The following is a 26,651-nucleotide window of genomic DNA, read 5'->3' as shown; positions in this document are numbered from 1 at the left end:
CAAATCATGAAAATAATATAATAATACAATGCTCAATAATATATGGATATGAAGTTGTTTGATCAAATTTGGGTTTTGGCATGGAAGATGGCTAAGATGGAAGAAGGCACTGGTTTTCTCAATATTGAGCCATGTCTGTAACTAAACTGCAGTTTTAAAAGAATGTAACATTGAAAAGACCAGATGTATTCGTCTCCACATGTGCACGTGCAAGGTTTAGTGACAGTGCGTTGTTACATTACATACTGCATCAGTCCATTTCTCACAAATGTCTAAATGTTATTACATCACATGGGGACCAATTTGCGCGACAGTTTGGCTGCAAAAACACCTTCATGACTTGGCTTACATTTTAGCTCAATGTTATAGCTAAAAGTTAAGCTTTTAAACAAAACTCTACTTACACAGCGCTGAGGCAGCAGCCGCCTCTAGCGTGTGGGGTCTCTCGAGCTTCAGTGTGAGGTAAATGACAGTGGTGTTGGGGACGCCAGGGCAGTTACCACATGGCTCTAGTCCAGTGAGAGGCGTTTGAGATCAGACCGCTAAGTCTGAACCACAGCAGTAGCAAGTTCTCCATCGTCTGGTAACTAGATAGCAGAGTCACACCGAAGATTGCTTCATATTACGAATTAGACCACCATTATTTCATTCAGAACGGATCTAGACTTTTCTTCTTTTTTGTCATTTTTACGTACGGGATACACATTACCCTTGTCGTGTAAGACTAACACCAGGTGATCATCGCGTGGGCCAAGGAGGCATTACTCTACAACCTGTACTGGTGAGTAATGACTCTTCATCTTGTGAAGTTCAGCTTTCATCTACTATGCGGAGTATCCGTGAAACGTGGTTTTATCAGAGGTGAGTCTGGCGGTCTTCAGGCTTTAAGTGTCATGTCACACCCTTTTTAATTGAATTTGCATCTCGAGGCGCTTTACTTTTGTCTGGCGCTCGGTTGTTGCCGGACACCTCAGATTTCCGTCCATCTCGCGGGTTTCTGTGCGGTGCGCTCTGCTGCACTTTTTCTTTTAATCCAACAAGTGATGCGTTTAAACAACCAGCTGAAGAAATTCGAAGTAAGATTAATTTGTTTTTAGTATGGGCATGCGGCTCAACGAAAGGTCTAATCGATTTCTTTCAGGCTGTTAGGACGTCATGACAGCCGAAAAGACTATTCCGATTATAAATGGAAAACCAGACGATACAATGGACGCCGAAGCTTCGAATACCAACCTTGTACGCAGCAACGACAAAAAGGTGGTGAACGAAAGGGGACAGTGGAACAATAAGATTGAGTTTATGCTGTCAGTCGCTGGAGAGATTATCGGACTTGGCAACGTTTGGAGGTTCCCATATCTTTGTTACAAGAATGGAGGAGGTAAGGTCCATCCATTAACCTTTGACAATAACCTGAATGCTTTTACTATAGTTCATACCACTCTGAACCTCTAGCGGTCTGCCTACCAAATGAATGAGGCATGAATATTGTGCTCTAGCAGAACAGTCGTTTTCCTATATTGTAACCATCTCTGCTATTTTATTGCTAACATAGTTTCTGAGAATATTTGACAGTTGTGCTTTTCACGGTGATAGTTTAAATAGATGCTGACAGATTCACTTGTAAATGAGATGTTCCTATAACATAAGACAAGCACTTCAGAACTAGAGAACTTAATCCTGTGAAGCATATATTTTCTACAGCCTGTTGCAAATATATTTAAGTTAAACGAAGTTATACTTCGTATACGTATTTTTAAATAAACGTTCCATCAATAACAGAAGCTTTAAAGTCTATGTAAAAATTTGCATCCTGCTGTGCTTTCACATAATGAGTCAAACTGACCCATGTCAAAATGTGTCACATCACAGTTTAAACAATTTCTTTCCAAAATTCAAAGTCTGTCAAACTGCTAAGACCAGAGAGGCTGAAGTGTTGCAATGAAAAAAGGTATCTGTCCACTTAGGGCAAAGGTCAAGGTGTTAGATTTTTTTTGTCCGGCAACACCAACTCTAGCGTTGGCTGTGAGTTTACTTACACTGGCACTGAGTTACAGGTGTGCTTTACACCCGGGTGACTACCTTTCATTTGCAGGTGCATTTTTTGTGCCATATGTCATCTTCTTTGTCTGCTGTGGGATTCCCGTATTCTTCTTGGAGACGGCGTTAGGACAGTTCACCAGTGAGGGGGGGATCACGTGTTGGCGAAAAGTATGTCCGCTCTTTGAAGGTAAAGCCAGTACTCCACATTCCCTTAATCTAAGCGGTACATGTTCTCATACCTAAAGACAACCATGAAATATAACAACAGATGGTGGTCAGAACTGTAAACGAGCATCTTTAAACATTGTCTGTGTCTCTCTTTCAGGTATCGGCTATGCGACTCAAGTCATTGAGGCCTTCCTGAATGTGTATTATGTGATTATTTTGGCATGGGCTATCTTCTACCTGTTCAACTGCTTCACAACAGAGCTCCCCTGGGCCTCCTGTGGCCATTACTGGAACACAGGTGGGTGCCCTTGTCATGCAACCACACACAACTGTTGTTACGTTAGATTAGCTTTCAGTGGTGTTTACTCGGAGTGGCGCTATAGCCACTGATCAGCGAGTAGTCAAGATGTTGGTGGTTTCTGCCGACTGCTCCAGCTCCATCACTCTCGCCAAACTCTGTAAAGCCCCTAAACTGCAAGTCTGCATTGTTGGCATAACGAAACTAGCACGATTTTGGCATAATTGCAAGTTAACGCCATACGCAGCGAGAGAAGAAGTCCAGCACAGCCTGACGAAACTGGCTTGGCGCAGTATTGAGCCATCCATAGACGAGGTAAGCACAGGGCTAAGCAGACTGACATGTACAGAAGCAGGAGGAGCCTGTTTCACTCACTGTGCTGTCCACTGATTGCTTTTCAGGGGGGTGGGGGGTGTGTGGGTTTGGAGGGGGTGTGTCGGTTTGGTCATGATGACTGAGAGGTTGGACAGCATTCACCTCTCCACCAGCCTCTGCAGGCTCCAGAGAGCCCAAGGACATGCTACTGTTAGTGTCCTTAGAGTACCCTATTAAGACCTAGTTTTGGAGAGAGAGTGAGAGCGAGAGACTTGGAGATAAAGAGAGATGGGACAGATGTACTTTGTTGGCTGTGAATAAAACATTTTACTTGTACAACTGATGAAGAGCCTCTCTCTGAAAGTTGTCTCTGGAAACCTTGTGTACTTCACTTCGATTTTTAATATCTCTACATTCTTCAGCTCACATGAGATGAAGAATCAAATATGTTGTAGTGCACCAGTTTATGCTCCATAGAGGAAGGTGACCATGTTTAACATAGATTTACTACAGAATATCTGAAACATCCAGGCCACTAGGTGTCAGTATAATGGCACTTTCATGACATAAAGAATCATTGGACTTATTGCCCCTTTAAATTATTGATTTATTTATTCCAGTCCTTCAATTGCAACTACACTTCCCACAAATGTGTTGTGACCTCTGCATGCTACTTGCTAGCCAGACATACAGCACATTTACTCAACCTTGTGGGCAGTGGTTAAATTGTGTTAAATAATGTAACCTTTTACATTAGCCTTGCACAGCAAGCCATTTTCTACCTATAAATGATGCAAAATTAAGTATTCTTGCATATCATGCAATCTTTGATCAAAACAGCAACATTAATACAAATTTCATAAAGATCTAGAGTGAAACTTTCTTATTTTATTTAAATATTTTGACATTTTGACTATTACAAAACTACTCAGATCAAAAACTGTTTTAGACTAAACCATGCAGGGAAAATGCACCATTCCTACCAACGTAGGTTAACACAGCCTTAATGTGTGTGTGTGTGTGTGTGCGCGTGTACACTTTCCCAAATAAACATTTTACCACATATGCCTATGTAATGTCTAATCTTATGTAATCCTCTTGTAGAAAACTGTGTGGATTTCAACAATGCTAGCATTGCAAACCTCAGCAATCCATATGCCACCTCACCGGTCATGGAGTTTTGGGAGTGAGTATATTTGAGTATTTATTTGAGTATATTTGAAATTCCTTCAGTAGATGAAAACCTCAGAGTAGCTTTGTCAAATTAAAATGTAAATGTGAGAGGTGGAAGACCATATATATAAAGTAACATTTATTTAGTTATACATTAGTTCTGCAGATTTCTAAGAATCTCACACTCCTAGAAAAGCCCATTACAAGCCTCTTAGTGACTTCCACTTACAATATATCTGGTGTCATCAACATAAAAGCAAAGGAAGTTACAAAGCACAGAGACACACTAGCTTGCCAGACAGTTTTTGGCACTGCACATCTGTTCAGTTGGCCACTGCTTACTATTCCGTGTAACTACGTAACCTTTTTAACTGATAATTTGTCATTCTTTTTGCATTGGCGTTGTCAACAAGCATCAAAAGGGCACTCGCACAGCTAGAAATGGTATAGACACAAATTTGGCCCTATTTGGTCTGTTTTTTAGCACAGAATTCCCGTTCTGTTGCCAAGACCATGCACAGGGGAAGGAGCCAGGCCTTAGCAGTCAGATGGCTCCTGCATGGTGGAAAGCTCAGACTGAGTAGTCAGGACCTTAGTACAAGAAGGCACAGAAGCTGTCAGTCTGGGCCCTGAATGGAGTAGGTTGGTTTGATGGGGGCTTGGATGTTGCCCAAGGACATGTCAGAGATGATGAATGGTGTCAGCATGGAGGGCCTGAAACAGAATCGTGGCTTTTATCCACCTAGCGTGTGTTTCATCAAATTTGGACGAACATTTGATTTTAACCAGGAACATTACAGGCCAATGGTTTGGTAATTGGTGGTAAGAATCAATATACTTTTGAATTACGGAGCTGATAAGGATGATAATCTCATGTGTATCAGAAAATGACTTACTAACACTGACGCAAATCTAGCTTGCTGAAAACGAGGGACGTTCTGAACCAGAAATTCGACCAAACATTGAAGTAAAAGATGATGCCCCAAAGGAACTTTTCCCAAAGAAAGGAGCCATGTCAGTTGTCAGTAAGTACATAGGGTTTTAAAGGTCAGACGTGGACCAAACAGTTACTTACTGCAAATGCTGTCGAGCAAAAGTTGTCACGGCTGGTGGTAACAAGAGCAATCTGCTGCACCACCCATAAAGCTTGCTTATACTTGACGCATCGCGACTGGCGCATGAGGTCACGCTGCAAAAATGACGCAATCGCGGTGGCTACGCTGTGGCGTCACAAGATCGTGCACCTCTCGATTTTTGTAACTTCGCGTGTTCTGCTCTTCAGTGCTATGTTATGCTCTAAGTTGTGTTTGCAGGGTTCATACACCTTAACAAGGTGGAATTCAAGCACTTATATTGCACTTTCAAGGTCCATTTTCAATATTTTCCAGCACCTTCATCATAATTAAGTTACATATTTATACAAATACACATGGTCGTAATGATTCAAAATAATTAGCTTTTTATCACATTAAAAGAGATGGTACCGTCTCTCACTGTTATTATTTGTTTAAAGGTTGTTGTTTAATATAACCATTGACAAACAGACCTGTCTACTTTATGTCTAAATACCTGGTATTTGTTATTAACAAACTGGACTGGTGTGCAATTTATAATATTTATAATATTATTCACATAAGTTGTATAAACCTACAGTTTTGATGTTTTAAATAAAAGGTTTTGCATTTTTACCGCAACTGTCATGCTATATGATTCATTCACTACTTTAGTGCTACCATTTGAAAACTGATCATGTGGGGCCATGCAAATCTGTATTACATGTAATACTTAGGTGGAGACATTTTTCTAACAGTGCAATAGGGTACTCTTAACCACTCTACTGCAGTAATTCTTTTCGCAATCAATGCAGTTAACACATCATACATGGGAGGAAATAACGTCAAATACTGTGAAACCGATATAATTTCGAAGAATACCGTGATATAGAATTTTGGTCGTACCGCCCAGCACTAGTTTCAGTCCATGTCTACTCTAGGCTATTAATCTTAAAAATGTACCTATTGGTTCCATTTTGACACACCTTGTCATATGTAACATGTCTTTGGATATTCTATTTTCTTTTTCAGACGTCGTGTCCTAAGCATATCTGGTGGAATAGAGGAGGTTGGGAAGCTTCGTTGGGAACTTGCTCTGTGTCTTCTTGTGGCTTGGATCATATGTTACTTCTGCATATGGAAAGGCCCCAAGTCAACTGGCAAGGTACAGATGACTTGTTATTTGAAACCTGTGTTGTAATGGAATGGTGGTGTGTGAATGGGAGAGAAAGAGATGGAGACGTGGAGGGAAGAGACATGGAGGATAGAGAGGTGGAGGGTAGAGAGGTGGAGGGTAGAGACGTGGAGGGTAGAGACGTGGAGGGTAGAGACGTGGAGGGTAGAGACGTGGAGGGTAGAGGGTAGAGACGCGGAGGGAGGAGACGTAGAGAGGTGGAGGGTAGAGAGGTGGAGGGTAGAGAGGTGGAGGGTAGAGAGGTGGAGGGTAGAGAGGTGGAGGGTAGAGAGGTGGAGGGTAGAGAAGTGGAGGGTAGAGAAGTGGAGGGTAGAGAAGTGGAGGGTAGAGAAGTGGAGGGTAGAGACGTGGAGGGTAGAGACGTGGAGGGTAGAGACACAGAGGGTAGAGACGTAGAGGGAAGAGACGCGGAGGGGGAGGAGACATGGAGGGTCGAGAGGTAGAGGGTCGAGAGGTGGAGGGAAGAGACGTGGAGGGAAGAGGTGGAGGGTAGAGAGGTGGAGGGTAGAGACGTGGAGGGTAGAGACGTGGAGGGAAGAGACGTGGAGGGTAGCGAGGTGGAGGGTAGAGAGTGTAGAGCCACCATGCAGAGTCAATTAAAAGATAAACTTTCTTTCAAGATGTGCATACTTTCTTTTTCAAAATGCTGTGACATAAACACAAGTGTAATCCAAGTTTAGCTGGCAATTTTCCACATTAGGTTAATGAATGATTAATGGTTAACCAAAGCTAAAAGCATAACATCAGGTAAATTCAAACAACACACTTCTATTATTAAAAAAAGGTCTATTTCACAAGAAAAAAACATGAATGCATGAATCCTGTGTGTGGAACAAACATACACAATTGTCCTTCCTCTCCCTCACCTTGTACTCCCAGTCCGCTGCAGTGTGAGGGCTTTCATGCCTCTGCCAGTCGTTGAAACCCAGTCACTAGCCTTCCACGGCATGCTATTCTTTTAGCAGCCTTTAAGAATGTCTAACAGGCTCAATGAGCCAGAGAGAAAGAAGGAGAAAGGAAGAGGGATGTGTGGGGAAAATAAATGGGTTCACATTGTACAGGTCCTGGAGAAAGAGCTAGGCAGCATGGCCTGTATCTCCTGAAGTGGCTTTTTGTTTGGCCGTGAAGTAACGGGGAAGAATGCGTCTTCACGGCAAGGCTTTAGCGGCCAGTCCAAGATTGATTTCTGCATTCACTGAGGGGAAAGTGGAGCGTTCATGAGGAGCATGCAGAAGCTGTCTGCTCCCCTCTCTCCTCCTGCAGGAGTTATGGCGACTAGCACGAGGCCTTCTTCCCCCTGTGTGACTGCCATACAGAGCGGAGCATTCAGGGGGCAGCGCTAAGCTGTGCGCCACAGGCCTTTTGTGAACGCGGGCCGATTCTCACGTAAGCCGGCGATAGATTTATGGCGTGGGGTTGACCTGTGAATTTGAGGGCCTTAAACGTTCACCCTGGGGGAGAGCTGAGAGAAAGTCGGAGTGTTTCAGGGGCTCATGGCGAGTTCAAGCATTGTCCTATTCATTCCCCGGGTTTTGGGGGGAGGAACCCCACACGTGCATTTAGGAGCCAAGCAAGGGATTTGCTTACTACGGTGGCCCTGGTTTTATATATGTAATCATATTATTAGTGTCATTGTAAAGGATATGAATGAGGAGGTGGCTTTGCTAGTCTGGTGCTGAGAGGTACATCTGGATTAATGGACATTCTTTTTGCTAATGTGACAGCTACACAGATTTGTGTTTCTTGTTCACACCTAACTTTTTAATCTGGTGCATTATTCACTTCTACAGCACTGAGGTGAGAGAAGAGCATTAACATGAACTCACGCTTCAATGAAATGCATCTTCTTTAACAGGCAACCAAGAACTTGTTTTAAATGTGGACACAGAGAATCAACATCAACTTTGGTTATGCAACTGCATGGACAAAGTTCTTGTAAAATGACAAAAGTCCTGCTTGTGGTCATCCATAACCTACAGTACAGTAATGACCCAGGTCAAAGTGAAGGCACTGGTAATTGTAAGTTGCTTTGCCACACATTTTCCCACACTACCAACACATCCCAGTTGGGCTCTTTCTGGGAGGAAACAGGCAGAAGGCTTTTTTGTCCAGACCCTGTCTTGTCCTCACATGGTCTTGACTGAACGCCAGTAGAACAAGAACCTAGTGCCGCCCCCCAAGAGTGGTTTTGTTCATGAAACTGAAAGAGCTTCAATATGTTGAACTCATTTTCTGAGAACCTTGAATAGGTTTCTGCAGTAACGTTAGATACCAAAGCTAGGAAACCCCGAGACTAATGACTCGAACATATATATTTAAGACCAAAACCATGACCTCATGTTCTGCCACTGCTTTGCACAATGCCCTGTTTCACTCGCAAGAATCAAATCCACTTGACATCTCAGGGGACGGAACTCTTGCAGTGGTTGGTGGAAACGTGGTAATGATTTAGACTGAATATCATGTTGACAAGTTGCAACCTGCTAGCTGCTTTGGGCTTTTCTATTTCTGTCCTTTTTGTGCACAGAATTGCGGGAGACATGGTGCTGAGTGCTTTTCCATCAAAACCTCTGGGTTTCAAGCTGAACCTTCGCTTCCCCTGAGAATGAGTCTTTCAGTCTGGTCTCAATTAGGCTTTTCAGAACAGAACCTGAGTCTGCTTGGCAAGATCTCAGAGAATTCCTTAACCCTTTCTCATCACCTCAAGAGCATGGCTCTCACCACTTATGTCCCCCTCATTCACTTAAATGCCATTCACTGAAATTTGGTGGAAATTTAGTGAAAGAAGCACTCTTCCTGTATTAATTTGTTCCTTCATCCCCATTTGGCTTGTAAAGCATCCAACAAATAATTTCTTTTATCTTAAACAACATATTCCAAATGTATTATGTATGGTAAAAAAGTGTTTTCTTCAAACATGCTTATGTCTGTATTTTCATAAAACTGATTCATTTCATTATGTGAATTCCTTACATTCACCTGTTTAGGAAAGGCCTGTAAATCACCCCCTGTCTTTTGCAGGTGGTCTATGTCACTGCAACCTTTCCGTATTTCATGCTGGTAATTCTGCTGATTCGTGGGATCACACTGCCTGGTGCAGCTGATGGAATTAAGTTCTACCTTTACCCTGACATTTCTCGACTCTCAGACCCCCAGGTAAGAACCAGATCAAGATTGTCTCCGGTGTGCTCCTCAGCGGTTTTAACAACCACATCTGTGTTCAATTATTCAACGCAGTGGTCCCTTATACAGAGTTTTGTACTAAGTCCAGCATATGCTCCCTTGCTGTGGTTTTCAGTGGTTTGCCAATTCAACAGCTCCCTGTTTTCCATCTAATCAAGAGCAGCAATTTGAAATCAACTAATGTTGATGGTTGGGAAGGTATCTGGATTATGGTGTTGCATTTGCTGTCACTGTATTTTGTATGGCCAGCGTGTGTAAAAGTGTGTAGAAAGCCATATAGTAATGTGATTGAATTTCTATACAGTTCTTATAACTATATAACATCAGTCAGGGCTGTAATACAACTGCTCAGGTTGTGATCAGCAGCATCTGTAGATAGCTCCATGGAAACTGCTGCTTGGGTCCTAACACTGTTGCTCTAGCAAATCCCTTTTGATTGGTCTTGGTGGGCCCGTCACATCTGAGCCACGCTCGCTAATCCTCTGAGATGGGGGCAGAAATCTCTGCAGTAAAGGCCCTCAGAAAGGTGTGCGCTCACCACGGCTATCTGAGGTGAAGATTGGTGTGTCAGCTGTGAGCTGCAAGCTGTATTAGATGATGTTCGGTTCACTGAATATATATATATGTGCAGTCATAAAAGGCACAAATTGGATCCTCTGAGTGCAATGCAGATTAACCTGAGCATTAAGTCCGCGCTGGATTTGACCTCCCTGGAAAAATGTCAGCGACATATTCTTGTAATTAGAGTACATAGAATAGAATAGAAACAGCCTTTATTGTCCCACATGTATTGGTTTCCAGATAGTACTGCATCATTTTGTTTGTGATAGGACTATGTTTACTATCCACTAGATGTAGAGACTCAAGCTTTAAGTCAGTGTGTCATTCGCCATTACGGTTTCATGACTGCAGCCAAACAGAAGTGGGAGGTAGATTGGTCAACGTGCAAAAGTGAAAAGAAGATGTCAGAAGGGACAATGGCAGGGCAAAAGAAAAGGGTGACAAAGAGCAGCTATTTCCATGGACAGGCCTCTGACACCAATATTTAGTTACGTTTCAATGCAAACAATACACAGTCTGTTTCTTCTCTGTACGGTCTGCTGTACACCATCTAACCCCCACACCATCTGATTCACTCCGCCCGTCTCCTAATGGCTCTCATTTAAATTTCTTGTGGTGGTATTGGTTGCTGGGCCAGATGATGGCGCAATATTTTGGAGAAAATGACGTTATGGTGGGCCAAACAAAATAATAATCTGGTTGGCATCACTCTCAGATTGGAAGAGAGCGTGCACACCGCTTTGAGCAGAAAATGATGCAGATTATAGAGGATCGTGAAAACATTCAACCATTATTGTCTGCACGTCAGGTCTTCTGCTGCTTGCAGGCTCCAGTGTGCTGTGTCATTACCTCAGAGTGCAATTGCATAAAATGCTCATGAGTAACAGTCTGGTTAGCTGCTGCTAAACACTCCTCTAGCTTTGTAGTACATGCAACACCAATATTAATTTTGAAATGCTGTTGAGGTGGTGCTGGATTTCAGATCCAGCACTCTTTTGCCAAATCACTATGAAAACCTGAGGGTTTAATCTAGTGCCACCCAATATAAGCTGAAAGTAATGCAAAAAAAACAGTGTTGACGTGGCGTGTTTGTTTGTGCCAGTGTAAATAGCAAGATTGCACTCATTTATATAGGATACCCAACATAAGTTAGCACTCCAACATAAGTTAGCATTGAAACCACTCCAAACATTTCTGAATGAGGGGAAACGTGGCTCTCACGTCAGATCACACCTACGAACCAAAACAAGACACAAAATAAACTGAAAATTAGCCACAACTTCAACTAGCAACTACTAAATAATGTAGCATAATAACCAAGTGAAGCCTGGCTAGCACATGCAAAGAGGCCTCGTGTGAAACAGAAAGGGTGTAAAAGACCGTCGCCATAGAACGAAATGGACGCTTTTGGAGGGAAGCTGCTCTGTTTGTGAGGTCAGAAGGGTTGCCCTGGTTACCCGCTGGAGGAAGCAAATACTGTGAGTTGTCAATTGTTTTCCCAGTAAAAGAGATTAGTGGCTCAGTGGTTGTGTGAGGGCATTTTAAAGAGGTACTGGCATATTTGCTGTCGACACACAAACGGCCAACTTTTTACACTCACACAGGAGTATTATCACTCAATTCAGGATATGCTGCACATTTCAAAATTACCAAGGAACTTGTGTGCTCTTCAGTTTATACTTACATACGCAATGATCTCATTATTGAAGCATTATTGAAGAAAAAGCTTACATGCGTACATGTGTTTTTGATTTAGAATATAATTTCTCTCAATACAGACCTGTTATTATCTACTGAAACACCAGTTTTGGGGTCATATGCAAATCTATAAGTGTAAGTTTTTGGTGAATGTACAGACGTACCGTGCGAGGGTTTAAGGATGCAGAGATGAGTATCATACAACACGTAGGTTTATTTATACAAATAATAGCTACTAAAGTAGCAGACACGTAACACGACAAAGATTCACAAATACAAGCACGGGACAAGACTAACTCATGCAGTATATACACAACACGACAAGCACAGCGTGTAGCACATTGGACTAATGAGACGAGTGAACACATACACAAACAGCCACACCCACAGGAAGTATATATATAGTCGGGCTGTAACGTGACAACAGAGTAAAACACTGCATGACATTCTGCTCAAGGTACATACATTGATAAATTAATGAGAAATCTATAACTGTTAATCAGGTTAATATTATACTGAATCTGACCTTAAGATAAAAAAAATCATGAGAAAATTGTTAATCTGTAATACATTTTCTTATTCTCTCACAGGTGTGGGTGGATGCTGGAACTCAGATCTTTTTTTCCTATGCCATCTGCTTGGGTTGTCTGACTGCTCTTGGTAGCTACAACAACTACAACAATAACTGCTACAGGTGGGCTTTGCGTTTGCTCAATATTATATCGCTCTAGCTTTGTGAAAATGACTTGTGATTAGTTTGCATAATCCAGTGGTGCCCAAAATTGAGGGCCCAAATGTCACCCCAAATGGTGTCCAAAAATAAAAGCATTCTATTAAAATACTTAATGAGAAATAATTAGTAAGTAATTTATGTGTACCATAATCAAATAGTACGTACACATGTATAAGGGATCCACTGTAATAGATAATTAAAAGGCAAACAAAAATAAGAGTTAAAACAATTTTTAATTTCTGCCAATTTTCCAAGGCACTGCACTAGCATATGTGGCACACTGTAAATCACACCCACACACACAGGGAGAAGCTGATGGTTGGTTGGACTTCAGTAATGTGAGCGTTAGTGTTGAGGAGGCTAAGCCCTCTGTCCATGCTGCAGGGACTGCATCATACTGTGCTGCTTGAACAGCGGCACCAGCTTCGTGGCAGGATTCGCCATCTTCTCTGTCTTGGGATTCATGGCCTACGAACAGAATGTGGCCATCGAGGTTGTGGCAGAGTCAGGTGAGTGTGTGTGCGTGTGTGCGTGCGTGCGTGATTTTGCGGACACCATAATGTGCCATAATTACCATAATTATTATGGGAGACCAGCTGAATATTCAACGTGTGTACAAAATGCTTTTGTATAATCTACATTACACATGTACCACATTAGTGGACAGATGAAACTATTGTTGAAGGACCCGATTTGGCTTTCGATGATCATTTATTGATATAGTTTATTGATATAGTGTGCTATGGTGGTGAATGCACTGCATTTGTAATTTGATGTAATACACATCAGTTGTTCCACAGATGATAAAAATAGAATTTGAAAGCCTGGAGACATTAATACAAAACACTGTTATATTAGAGCAGGGGTGCCCACAAGTTTTCAGGTTGCGAGCTACTTATAAGATGACCAAGTCAGAAAGATCGACCTACTTATTTTTTAGCGTTGTGTGTCGATCGTTGATGGGGGGGGTATTGACATACCGTGTATGTAAATCAAAATACAACCGTCAGTGCAGATGGACGATAGCCTGTCATTCATCCACTACTTTTTAATGTCATGCGATCTACCCACACTTCCTTCGCGATCGACCCACACTTCCTTCGCGATCGACCGATACTTCCTTTGATCACGATCGACGTAATGGGCACCCCTGTATTAGAGCAAAGATCACATTTAGTTCAGCAATTTAGTCCATCTAGAGCTACTATATAAAACAAGTACTGGTAAATTTGGACCATCTTAAATATGTAAATATGTCAGGATGCAGAATTCTTCCAACTAATATAAACTATATATATATATATATATATTATATATTAATATATATATATTATATAGTAATATATATATAATATATATATATATTACATATTATTATATGTTACATAGATTCTCCACCAAACATAAGTAACACGTGTTCAATATAAATGTGCAGATGTTTTAAAATGGAGTTCCTTTGCCTCAGATATCAACAAATCTCAAAGTCTTTTGAGTTTCACTTGCAAAATTATTACAAATTACAGGAGTATTCCTGTAGTGACTTGCTTAATATTACATTAAATGGGACATTGGTAACATTGGTGGGAAAGAAGCTGTTATAGTGAAGAAGCTGTGTGGGGGTGGTTGATAAAGTCAGCATTCAATTCAATTCAGTTGTATTCTCATAAAACATATTGCCATAAAACAGCTTTGCAGAAATCCAGATAAGAGCCACTGATTAAAAAGACCAAAGAGTGAAGTTTAGTAGGAAAATTCTTGAGACTCCCAAAAAAAAAAACCCATCCTCCCCGAGTAGCACTGAACATTTATCGTTAACTGGGTGTGCACAGAGCACAGGTCTGTGGGCTTGAGGGAACCGCGGTGTCAGTCTGAGTTTGGAAAATGGAGATATGGCCTTGAATGTGAGCAGAGCGCAGGTCATGTCTTCATCTGCATAGAAGAATCCACATTCTGGCAGCATGTGTTCAGTCTTCACAAACCCAGCAGAGATGACAAAGCTGTTGAGAAGCGCCAAGACGAACCTCAGACCCAACCTCAGCCCAACCTTAGCCTTAGCCCCAACCTTAGCCCCAACCTTAGCCCCAACCTTAGCCCAACCTCAGACCCAACCTCAAACCCAACCTCAGACCCAACCTCAGCCCCAACCTCAACCTCAGCCCCAAGCTCAGACCCAACCTCAGCCCCAACCTTTTTGTCCTTTAACACTGTGGCACTTCCAGGGCTGGCACTCGCTCCACATGTTTATCGTCGAGTCGTTTCCTTCGAGTCCCCCGTTCTTCAGCAGCTCTCTCTGCTTCACTGGTCACAGATTGAATTTAGTGACAGAAATCAGTCCTTGTTTGGCTGGACAGCAGGGCCTCCTGGGACGCTGCCACCTAAACACAACGAATCGGTGTTAGAGGCACTTTACCAGTGTCATTGTGTTGAGATCATCTTCAACGAGAGAGTCAGTGGATGTGCTCAGTGCCGTACTTGCTCTACTGTTTGTGCTTGCGACCAAATGCTTTTGAGAACCTGTTCCGTTAGTCTGTTGTAAATGGCATAGTGGTCATTTATATTGGGTATGTTGCTATATAGACAAGGAAAGCCAGTTAGTCTTATTAACATAGCAGAGGCTTTTACTCTAGTCACCAACCTCCAGATCCACTTGTAGGACCTCCATAATCATAATATCCTGTGCTTCTACTCTTCATACCTGGGCAGAAACGGGTGCAGTGAACTCATGACCTCAGCTGCAGTTTGAGCATCATCCTAGTGCAACAGCCATCAGGAGGATCTGTTAGTTTCAGCAGTTGTGTATTTGGACACATAGTTCCTTCAGATCTGAGATGAAACCACATCATTCCATGATTGGCTCTAAACTGTGAAGACAGTTCTGAGACAGGTTTGAATGTTTCACCCTACTGTTTTACTGAACAGGCTTTGTGTTCTGTAGTTTGGTCAGTATTTTGCAAAAAACCTGACCAAGTAGAATAATTTTTCTTGCCGTACGAAGAACCTGCCAGAGATTGTGCTTACTAACTCGCACAGGCATTTCTGTGGTTTTATTATTACTTCTTTTCTTCATCTAACTTCAAAACTATTATTTGAGCTAATAAACAATTAAAGAGAGTTCCTACATTTATTTCAACCATGGTCCCATTCCAAATGTATCCCTCTATTTATATCAAAAATTCTCCCAGCCATTTGTTGCTCTCTTTCATTTTAGCTCCCCAAACTACAGTGTCTATATGGCAAATACTGCTGATCATAAGGATCCACTCATGAAATAAAATTAACTGAACATACGCCTACATATTTTGTTAAGAACCAAGCAATGGTTTTGCCTGACGCTAAGCAGGAAATGAGGAAGTATGGTGTTACTATTAATGTAGGTTAATGAGTTAGACGTGTATGCCTATCACTTAATTATGGCCACAGCACATCCCAAACATTGTTAGATGAAGTGGGATCTGATAAAATAGCTTGTTCCTATGCCAGAAATGTAAAATGCTAAAGATGCATTTGTGCTAACAAGCTCTTTCACTTTGAAAGGAACAGGCACTGAAACCAATCTGGCTTCACACTAGAGAGCTGATGCAACTGAGTGAACAATTATAATGTGATAAATAATACAGATCTTACTTCAGTCCTTCCTCTTACATATTTACTCACCCTGATTACTCTGTTTCCCTCATTTGTACTAGAGGCTCCTGTAAGTGTCTGATACATGTGAGTGTCTGATACATGTTAGTGTCTGATACGTGTTGATTGTCACTTCACCTTCTTTTATTTACTGATAGTAACATTTAGTGCTACTTTAGTGCAAATGAAGTGTTCTTTCATTTGACTTTTAAAAACGTAGGACTTTTCTTCCCTGTATATCTTCGCGGAATAGGCATTGTAGTTATAGGTGTTTAGATGTTGTAGTGTTGTAGTTATCGGTGTAGTTATAGGTGTTTAGGTATTTAGGTGTTGTAGTTATAGGTGTTTAAATGTTTAGGTGTTTTAGTTATAGGTTTAGGTATTTAGGTGCAAATATGTCAACCTCATCTGCTGTCAGATATCGTAGTCATCTGGGCTTTGACCAAGTTTCAGTGCCTGTAGCTTTAATTTTTATTATAAATAAATTCATTTTAGTCTAGATTTAGGCTTAATCTAAGTCTGGACAACTGGCCTTTAGAAACTTGTGAACCTACTATCAGTCTCATTCACATCATTACTGAGCACCATGAATACATATAAATAAAGAAACACATCATAGTTCTTGGTCCTGCATACCCCTAACAGCATGCAAAAGAGATCCAATGAAGGAATGTTTATCAGATGCCATGCGTAAAACATTTTCCCATTCTCAAAATTCAACAGATAAACTACGGTGACTTTTGCTAACTTCTAGAAATTACTCTTGTATAAATAGTTCATCTACAAATTTTTTTTTCTTGCTTTTTTAAAAGTGATTTTTCCATTGCAGGACCTGGTCTTGCCTTCATTGCATACCCTAAAGCAGTGACCATGATGCCGTGGTCTCCTCTCTGGGCTTGTCTCTTCTTCATGATGCTCATCTTTCTCGGGCTGGACAGTCAGGTGAGACATCACTCAGATTGTACCTAAGATCTTAAAGAGCACACCAGTCTTTTAATACATCTGAATAGCTGCATACCTCTACACATCCACCCCCCGGTGGCAATGATTCTGAATCAGTGTTTTATTCAAGCAGCTCATTTTAGTGTTTTAATAATTGAAGCAACAATAATACCACTGGAGTATGTATTTATGCTTTTGTACATAATGAAAAATTATCTGCATGTAATCTTTCTGTGTGCAGACACTCTATGGGGCAGTCATGGCCTGGTGGTAGGGAACTGGTCTTGTGACCAGAGGGTCGTGGGTTCAATTCCCAGACCTGAGGCCATGACTGAGGTGCCCTTGAGCAAGGCACCTAATCCCAACCTAACTGCTCCCCGGGCGCCGGGCTAGGGCTGCCCACCGCTCTGGGCACATGTGATCCACAGCCCCCTAGTAATCACTAGTGTGTGTGTGTTCTAACTGCACAGATGGATAAAAAGCGGAGGACAAATTTCGATTGTGGTGAAAAATCACAATTGACAAAATATGGCACATTTACATTTTTTTTACATTACATTTTACATTTATACATCTAGACTAAACTCAGTGTAACACTCTACACTTATACATCTAGAATAAACTCAGTGTAATGCACTCTACACTTATACGTCTAGACTAAACTTAGTGTAACGCACTCTACATTTATACCTCTAGACCAGGGGTCTGCAACCTATGGCACACGTGCCACTGGTGGCACGCCGATGCATAATCACTGGCACGCGACATGCTGGACCAGCATCAGCAAAAAAATATATATAATAAAAAATCTCAGACAGAAAGCACAATCCTCCAATCGAAATCGCTCCTCAACGCTCTGCACTCAACACCCGCCACAGACCCATGTTTAAATTTAGCCTAATCAAAATCAGTTTGCCTACCTGATAGCGTTACAAGAGATGACAGAGCCTCCGTTTAAAAAAAGAAAGCCAGAGCATTTCAACCATGGATAGAAGACTATGGTTTGGTGTATGTCAAAGATCGTGCTGTATGTCAAAGATCGTGCCCCCTCCCCCCCTTTTAAATTGTATTTGTTGATAGTGGCACACTAATTGACTAGAAATGTTGAAGTTGGCACTCCATGTCTCAAAGGTTGCCGACCCCTGGTCTAGACTAAACTCAGTGTAACACTCTACACTTATACGTCTAGAATTAAGTCAGTGTAATGTACTCTACACTTATACGTCTAGACTATACTCAGTGTAACACTACACTTATAGATCTAGACTAAACTTAGTGTAACGCACTTTACACCTATACATCTAGACTAAACTCAGTGTAACACTCTATACTTATACATCTAGACTAAACTTAGTGTAACACACTCTACACTTATACGTCTAGAATAAACTCCATGATCAACTTTCTTCCTCTCTGTAGTTTGTGTGTGTGGAGAGCCTGGTGACTGCAGTGGTGGACATGTACCCCAAAACCTTCCGAGTGGGCTATCGTCGAGAGATCCTCATCTTAGGAATGTCTGTGGCCTCGTTTGTGCTGGGTCTAACCATGTTGACAGAGGTAACTGTCAGCAATATTCTGTGCATTAACATAACACATTTACAGTCTAGTTCCAGTCTAGTCCATTTCAGTGGTGTCCCTATAGGTCTCTGTGTACTATGCGCCTTCCTCTATCCTATACACTTGAGTACTGATGCACTATGGGATATTTTTAATGACTACAAGGCCCAATGTACTGTTACTTTCCAGAACTTCCATCACTACAGTTTTGATGGCTGGTAAAATCATCTACAAGCTTTTTACTTCAGTTAAACTCTGCCTCACATATTGCAGCTCATGAAATAATCATTAAGTCCCTTGATGAAACAAATCAGGTGTGTCAGTCGTTGAGGAAATTGCTGCTGTCAAGGAGAGGGGGGTGAAGATGGGTATTCAAAGATTTATAGAGCTTTTACTCAGAGGACTGACTCACAGACTTTCCTGAAGTGAACACACTCCAGAATACTAGTACATAGAGAGATTATCACTCCTCACCCAAAGCATATATTAGCCCACATCCATTTTTGAATCTGACAGTGAAGAAAAAGGATGGGAAACTGGTTTTGGGAAGAAACCTGGTACAATCTTTAATTAAAACCCAAGAGGTTTAGCTGTAGATGCACAGTGACACTTACCATGTGCTTTTAAGGCGCCATCGAGTGCAGAAACAGGGTTGTATCTAGCTGTACAATATCAGGAGCTCTGGGTCTGGAGCATGTGCAGTCAGGTGAAAACTCCTCTGCAGGGCAAACCCTTATCAAACCTCCCATGGCTTCAACTCAAACCCTGATCAAACCTCACATGGCTTCAACTCAAACCCTGATCAAATCTCACATGGCTTCAATTCAAACCCTGATCAAATCTCACATGGCTTTAACTCAAACTGTGATCAAACCTCACATGGCTTCAACTCAAACCCTGATCAAACCTCACATGGCTTCAACTCAAACCCTAATCAAACCTCACATGGCTTCAACTATAGAGTAGACGGACCTTCTAAAGGGGTCTAGGACAGAATACTACAAAAGATCTTTCGAGGCAGGAGGCGTGTTTCAGTCTTTACATTCAATGCATTGGTCTAGACATATACAGTACTTCAGGTGTAGTGTTATCCAAGAGCTCATTTCAAAATTTGTTTACCAAAACTCCCACTTTTCAAAAGGCAAGCAGAGATTTGTTTAATCTGAAGAGCAATGTTGTAATAATTGCACACACATGACCATAGAGTGCTTCAAGAGCAGTAAGCGTATGATGTGTAAACATTTCTCTGTAATCGACCCTAACCCCTTTTCTCTGCTAGGGCGGAATGTATGTGTTCCAGTTGTTTGACTACTATGCTGCTAGCGGTATGTGTTTGCTGTTTGTGGCCATATTTGAGTCCATCTGCATTGGATGGGTCTATGGTAAGGTATTTTTCTGCTTTATTTACATATCTATTTCTTTAATATGCATCTACTTTAATACAGTAGACACTATATACACAGTAGATATAACTGTTCTGTTATATACCTTCTGTTATAAACCTTATGTTTTCAACCCTATAACCAATCATTAATTATAAAAAGGACAATGGAATCATATTTACACCATGATGCCATATTTGTGCTGCTGCTGTGCCACCTGCTGGACAGCATTATGTATTGCATATAATAAAAGAAATTCAGCAGAATTCATGGTTTGAGGTATAATATACTGAATATTGAGATATATAATGAGAGTTTCAGATTGTATAAGATGCCTTTTTTGCATATGCAAGGAACAGTCCTAGAAAGGGAAGTGAGTTTATAATATGATTATAATATGGAGCTTTGCCTGATTATTAATACTGAGTATTACCTGTTGTCATTTTTAGGCAGTGACAGGTTTTATTTGAATATTGAGGACATGATTGGTTACAAGCCCATATTTTTCATCAAATGGTGTTGGAAGCTGCTCACCCCTGGAATCTGTACAGTGAGTTTATGACCAACTCTCAGATTGTTATTGTTTTATTTGTTTGTTTTTATTTATTTACACAGTCATTTGTCTTTGCAATGCGTGTGCTCGCATTATACCATGCTATTAGAGAAAACGAATGCAACAAATATATTAGTTGCAGTTGTTGTCTATGGCTCTGGAACAACTTTCATTTTGCCCTTTTAGGGGATATTCCTGTTCTTCTTGATCAAGTACAAGCCTCTGAAATATAACAACGTGTACACGTATCCAGACTGGGGATACGGTATTGGGTGGACAATGGCCATGTCCTCGATGATCTGCATCCCCCTGGGTATTGCAGTCCAGATCTGGAAAACAGAAGGGACCATTCTAGAGGTAATTATTTTTCTGGAGGCTTGTGTGTATTTCTTTTATTATTGTATTCTTCTATGTAGCTTGGTCAATATATATATATATATATATATATATATATATATATATATATATATATATATATATATATATATATATATATGTATGTATGTTTGGGTCAGGTATAAATGGCCTAAAATGCTAACACAGCAAAGTTCTGAAATCATAATGGTAGGTTTTTGTTTAGATAGTTTCAATAGATGTATATACATACATTTATGTTGAACTTGTAAGCAGGCATGGGTCATGTATTCAGTTATTCTGTTCACTTAATAAGACGGGCTCTAATAAGTGTGTTTGCATTTTCCATAATTTTGTGTAGCCTTCTGTACTTAATCTGAAGGACAGGCTATGCTATCATTTGCTACTGCTTTTGTATGTGATTGTGTTTTCTCATTGTCCCACTTCCATTGACATATTCATTGGGGAAATAGCATTTGTGTGTTTTTCCCTCATCTCGTAACATTTCTTAACGCTTAGGATAATGAATGTGACACTGACAGCATCAAATTTACACAAGAAACCACCTCTGACTAAAGGTGGAAGGTGATGTGTCTGTGTAGCTCAGGCTTTGCCCTGGTCTGACTCCATGATTCATTGGTTAAGCAAGCTTCAAGGAGCAGGCACAGTTCCCCTGGTTGTTGGTGATGTGATTTCCAGCCAGTCATTGTAGCCAGTTGTGTTTACATTTTGCTCCAAAATGGTACATTTTGTTAAAAGTTACAGTTGCATCACCATCAAAGGTCCTGCAAAGGTCCTGTTTTAACAGGATTGTTACACAAATGTATGTAGATGAAAACATGCAATTTTGCAGCTTGTATATGACCTTCCTCAATGGGATTTGTTCATGATTCCAGAGAATCAAGAAGCTGACTACCCCTAGTCCCGATCTGAGGATGAGGGGTCAGCTAGGAGCCAAGAGTCCCTACGCTATGAATGATGCTGATGCCAAACTGAAGGCTGATGGCAAGATCTCCACCATTACAGAGAAGGAGACACATTTCTAAACCAGTACCTACCAAGACATGGACACGACCACCAAGAAAGAAAAGAGAAAAAGAACTTAATTCTCGCCTTTATTTTTGGAGAGAGAAAAGTATTATTGAGTCCTTAGTCTTGCCCTTTTGCACAAATGATTAACACATCCTTCACGTTAACATCATCGTTTAAAAAATTTTTTATTTCGGGAATATATCTCGAAATTTAGGCTGTTGAAGGTGAACTTGTACTTTGTTGCTGTTCGTGACACTAGTGATTACTGTACTTAGACTGAAGCCAAGGTAAAATGTGCTGTAAAATGTTTCTGCATTTTGTCTCTTGGCAACATCATTATTCTGTAGATAATGTTTCTAATGTGTAGGAGAACCACTTTGGACCATTCCAAATTTTGCAGGTGTGCTTGTGGAAGATTCGTGATTTAACAAGGCCAGGAGTGGGTGAACATTAACCCTGGTCGTGGTATGTTCCTCTGTCCTTTGGCTAGCATTGCCTCGCAGGGCGAGCGTGACTTAGCACACCCATTCTCCATGGTGTTGTCTTATACGGCACGCAGTTTGCCGCCATTTCACAGCGATTAAACTGAGTTTAATTGAAGGTGACAGACTGAACACAGATCATCACTTTTGATTTTTGGTCTTGGGGGGTTGTCCAGAGTGCCATGTTCACGCTCTCTTCACATGTGTTGTTTTTGCTTATATTCTTTAGTGGTGAGTGCACACACTGTCAGTGTTATAAGCGTAGTCCACAGATAAGCTCATGGCCCAGGGATGGAGGTACAGTTTTTTGTTTGTTCAATTATTTTTCTTTTTTCTAATGAAGTGCCAATGAAGGTCAGGTTTTTGCAGTAAGCTTGCAGAGTATGGATGCTGTTCTAGATAATTTGTAAGTGTTGGTAACATGTTGTGAATGTAACTCAAGTATGCAGTAGATGAGGTTAAACCATACTTTACTGAACTGGCTAAAACTAGATGTTTTGACACAAAAGTAATTTACTACTTTTTGTTTGCCTTATACCATCTTAAATGATTGGTGATACATCTAGCTTGTTGTCCTCATCTTGGAGACTAATCCCAGAGTAATAGCAGAGTAATCCCAATGTTGATTAAGTGAGGGAAGCAAGTTATGGCATGGCGATCAGTCTGGGACCCAGCAGTCTAAATACTATAGAAGGACTTTAATCCAGTTGTCCTGGATACACTGTGATCCACTCAGTACACATGTGTGTGATTTTTGGTATGGTCTATTTCATCATGACATTATCACCTCAGTTTGTGCAAGTAAACTGTTTTACTTTTTAATAGCCAGTTAACTTTTGAGATTGATGTATATTTTTACATCTTGGTTAGTTTTTGTGTACTATTTCTTGAGATGAACAGAACAAAAAAAATGTGTTTCTTGGAAGACTTTTGATATGTCATTCAACATTGTGATCTTATAAAGTTTTAGAGATTATAATGCAAATGTTATATGTGCTGTTTACACAGATTTTGGTCTCTACAGGACATAAGAATGATCTGCTTACTCATTTTTAAAAATAAAAGTTAAAAAGAAATATTTGTTTTGGCCTTGATTTGTGTGTTAGGTGCAAAGGGCATTTCAACCAAAGGAATTACTTGTTGAAAACATCTTGGTGTATTTGCATTTAAGTAAAGAGAGTTTATAATTGGATTCGAATGTGAAGTAGTCCTGTGACATATAGGCAGTGGAGTGAATATGGTGTACACAGAATACATGACACGTAGTATGTGTGGCAAACAAAGTTTGGCGTGGTGTTGCTGTAACATGATAATGATGCATTATTGTAAACAAACTACTGTACTTTTACATATACATTACAACAAAAGACTATAATGCATTACAGTTTAAATTATTGTAATCACCTTTGTAATCACGTTACAGTTACTGATTTTACCTTAGTTTCAATACTTGCATTGCTCATAGCTTTAACATTAATATTAAAACCTTACACTGCATCTATGTAGGGAATACGGTGTCTTTTTAACGGAATTATTGCAGTTTTGCAGGCATTTATTCAAACAGCAAGCTACAAAACTCATGGGTATAGACATGCTTTTATAAACTAGAAAAATGTATAAGATCTATTTTTAAGCAATACACCCCACTAATAATCCTAAGTGCCAGTACACACAATGACCACAAAACGGTTCAACAGTGAGACTCAATGCTGAGACCTAAATGAATTTCTAATGCCTGATGTTTTTTGCTTTTCTTTGTCAGTGTTACATGTATCCACATCCATGTGTGTTGCATATTAGTTATTAATTAACCATGGATGAGGGTTGCCTGGTTACCCTGGTTTTGTCCTGTGGGTTAAAGGTAGACAAAGGCATTCTCTTCCCCTCCTGCACAATCGCAGTGATGCCCAACTGTGGTCTAGTGGGTGGAGAAAAGACGCTACAGCCAGCAGACCAGGTAGGATGGTGGGCAGCACCACACTTATCTGCCAGGACGCTTGCTTCAGTACTTCTGTCAGTAGCTTTACATATGCTAGGCAGAAAAGTGAGAGAGAGAAAGAAAGAGATTGTTTCATGAGGAACGGAGGTGTGTAGAGGGCAGCGGAGCTTGTGCACATGCTTCTCCTTTGCTGCATTTGGTGTGGTCAGAGGTCAGAGGTCATCTTTCTAAATGTGTGGGACAACTGTGAACCAAGTTCCTGAAAGAACCCGGAACACCCACATAGAAACTGTTCCTGGGTATTAAACGCATTAAATGTTGCTAGAATGGAGGTCTTCTCCTCAGTCTCATCACTCTCCAGAAATGAAGTGAGGAATCTATGCCAAACCTCTATCACCTTTGTTATGGTGGCACACTGTTGAGACCAGTTGAGCCTGCAGAGTATCTGTTTTGCTGAACCACTTGCTGCCATGGCAACCCCTCTTGTTTTGATTTAATTCTTGGTTTTCTTCTTGATGTACTTTGATTTTGGAATTCCTTATTGTGTCTTTCTTCACGCCCCACCCTTGTACTCCGCCCCCTTGTCATTGTTTTCAGGTGTCTTGTTTGGTCATTGGTTTGGTCTGTGTATTTAAGCCCTGTGTTTTGTTGTCTGTTTTGTTGGTTATTGTGAATGCTTGTAAGTGTATGTTTTATGTTGTTTGATATTTAACTTGCCTCTTATCTGTACTTATGTTCTAGTTTCCAGCTCTGTTTCCCTAGTTGTTTTAGTTAGTGTTTGGCTCAGTTTGGTTTAGTTGTCCTCATGTTCTTAATCCTTGATAGTTCCTTTCTTTGTGCTGTCTGGTATCTTAATGTAGTATGACTCGACACACTGGAAGGAAAAGGGGCCTGAAACTTTATATGAGCTTCAACAATGCAAATGCTTTTTAAGCTTTAACAGCACTAGGGCTGCCATTATTAGTCGACTAGTCACGATTATGTCGACTATTAAATAGTTGATGCATCGTTTTGTTTTTTTTTTTTTACTTTTTTTCTCTCCAAACTGCTGCGGCAGTTTCCACTGATGCACATGCGCAGTAGTGGAAACCGGGGTAGGCAGCGGACGACATCCCAGGACGTTATACAGACAGACTCTGGTATCAATGGCTACCCGGCTACGGAACTCAAAAGTGTGGGATTACTTTAAGAAAATGAAGGAGAAACGCTCGCAATGCATTATCTGTAAGGCAGAACTTGCACAACCGCGATACACAAGTACCTGAAGCATGTTGTGACTGATTGTGACAATAATGAAAAAGGACCATCATCTCAGTAATCTAAATTGCTAGTTAGCTGCTAAAACTAGCGTAAACAGAGCGTTAAGTTAGTACTTACTCATCTTAGCGTTCATGTGCTTTCTGTAACGTCAGTGAGACCAAAACTTTATTTTTGTGAATAATTCCTTAGTTTCAGGTACCTACCTAATTTGATTTAATGTAGCTATGTTTGATACCAGAGAGAAATGAAAGAAAAACCTAAAAAAATATATTTCTTTATTAATGTATTTATTTTTGTGTTTAAGCCAGTGCCTTATTGTTATTTTAATAATTATTTGTTGCAACAAGCTGCATATTTCAATAAAAGTTGAATGAACTATGATATAAATTGTTTTTATTTTGAGTTAGCATATAGCTGAAATCTAATGATGGTTATATAATAGCAGTTGCATTCTAGTGCGATAAGCTGTATGTTCCAATTAACATATGATCCGATTAGTCGACTAATCATGAAATTAATCGGTGATTAGTCAACTATAAAAATAATCGTTTATGGCAGCCCTAAACAGCACCAAGCATTGTATTAGTGTGATGCTCCATAACTCAAGCTGGAACATCTCACCTTCTATCTTGCAGTGTCCATATGCACAGTCTGCTCAAATTTTGCTTCATATAAAAAACTCCTGGTGCTGTTTCTGTTATTCCCATGCCAGCATATGAAGTGATGAGGTATATAAACATCTACATCTGTACATTGACCTATTCTGTGATGTTTCAGCTGGCATTTTGAGCTCTGGACAGGTTAATAGAAGCATGTTTATAAATTCTACGCCCTGTATTGGAGGACACTGCAATTAAGGCACAGGCACCAACCCTGTATGTGTTTTCTCATGTGTGTGTGTGTGTGTGTGTGTAGATAGCAGTCTGTGGTAAAGCAGCGTTTCTTTGTAGTTATACAGTGGGGAAAATAAGTATTTAGTCAGTCACCAATTGTGCAAGTTCTCCCACTTAAAAAGATGAGAGAGGCCTGTAATTGACATCATAGGTAGACCTCAACTATGAGAGACAAAATGTGAAAAAAAAATTGAGAAAATCATTTTGTCTGACTTTT

At 40.6% G+C, this 26,651-nt stretch overlaps 2 protein-coding genes across 5 annotated transcripts in view; both read left to right on the top strand.

Moving 5' to 3' along the window:
• slc6a1b (solute carrier family 6 member 1b) overlaps positions 1 to 26,651 on the top strand; it is a 103,365-nt gene that overhangs the window by 9,021 nt on the left and 67,693 nt on the right. The window lies entirely within an intron of this gene.
• Positions 540 to 23,418, top strand: slc6a11b (solute carrier family 6 member 11b). 2 transcript variants are annotated; one of them, XM_077009858.1, is made up of 15 exons: positions 540 to 861; positions 1,142 to 1,378; positions 2,093 to 2,227; positions 2,366 to 2,506; positions 3,926 to 4,007; positions 6,079 to 6,211; positions 9,263 to 9,397; positions 12,274 to 12,377; positions 12,801 to 12,925; positions 16,870 to 16,982; positions 18,402 to 18,539; positions 19,819 to 19,921; positions 20,371 to 20,471; positions 20,661 to 20,831; positions 21,725 to 23,418. In XM_077009858.1, exons 2-15 carry the CDS (start codon positions 1,156 to 1,158, stop codon positions 21,872 to 21,874), a joined length of 1,854 nt encoding a protein of 617 aa, XP_076865973.1. In that variant the 5' UTR covers positions 540 to 861; positions 1,142 to 1,155; the 3' UTR covers positions 21,875 to 23,418. The 2 variants fall into 2 exon arrangements, with proteins under 2 accessions (XP_076865973.1, XP_076865965.1); XM_077009850.1 differs by having other exon boundaries at positions 541 to 781.

This window comes from Brachyhypopomus gauderio, chromosome 1, assembly GCF_052324685.1.
Source record: "Brachyhypopomus gauderio isolate BG-103 chromosome 1, BGAUD_0.2, whole genome shotgun sequence".
NCBI lineage: Eukaryota > Metazoa > Chordata > Actinopteri > Gymnotiformes > Hypopomidae > Brachyhypopomus > Brachyhypopomus gauderio.
This window is presented reverse-complemented; position numbering and strand designations above follow the sequence as displayed.

Bases quoted from the DNA above. Each gene is read 5' to 3' on its own strand.
- slc6a11b (XM_077009858.1), top strand. From the start codon at position 1,156: ATGACAGCCGAAAAGACTATTCCGATTATAAATGGAAAACCAGACGAT. The intron at 4,008-6,078 runs GTGAGTATATTT...TTTCTTTTTCAG, and splicing joins CCGGTCATGGAGTTTTGGGA to ACGTCGTGTCCTAAGCATAT. The intron at 20,472-20,660 runs GTGAGTTTATGA...TTGCCCTTTTAG, and splicing joins TCACCCCTGGAATCTGTACA to GGGATATTCCTGTTCTTCTT.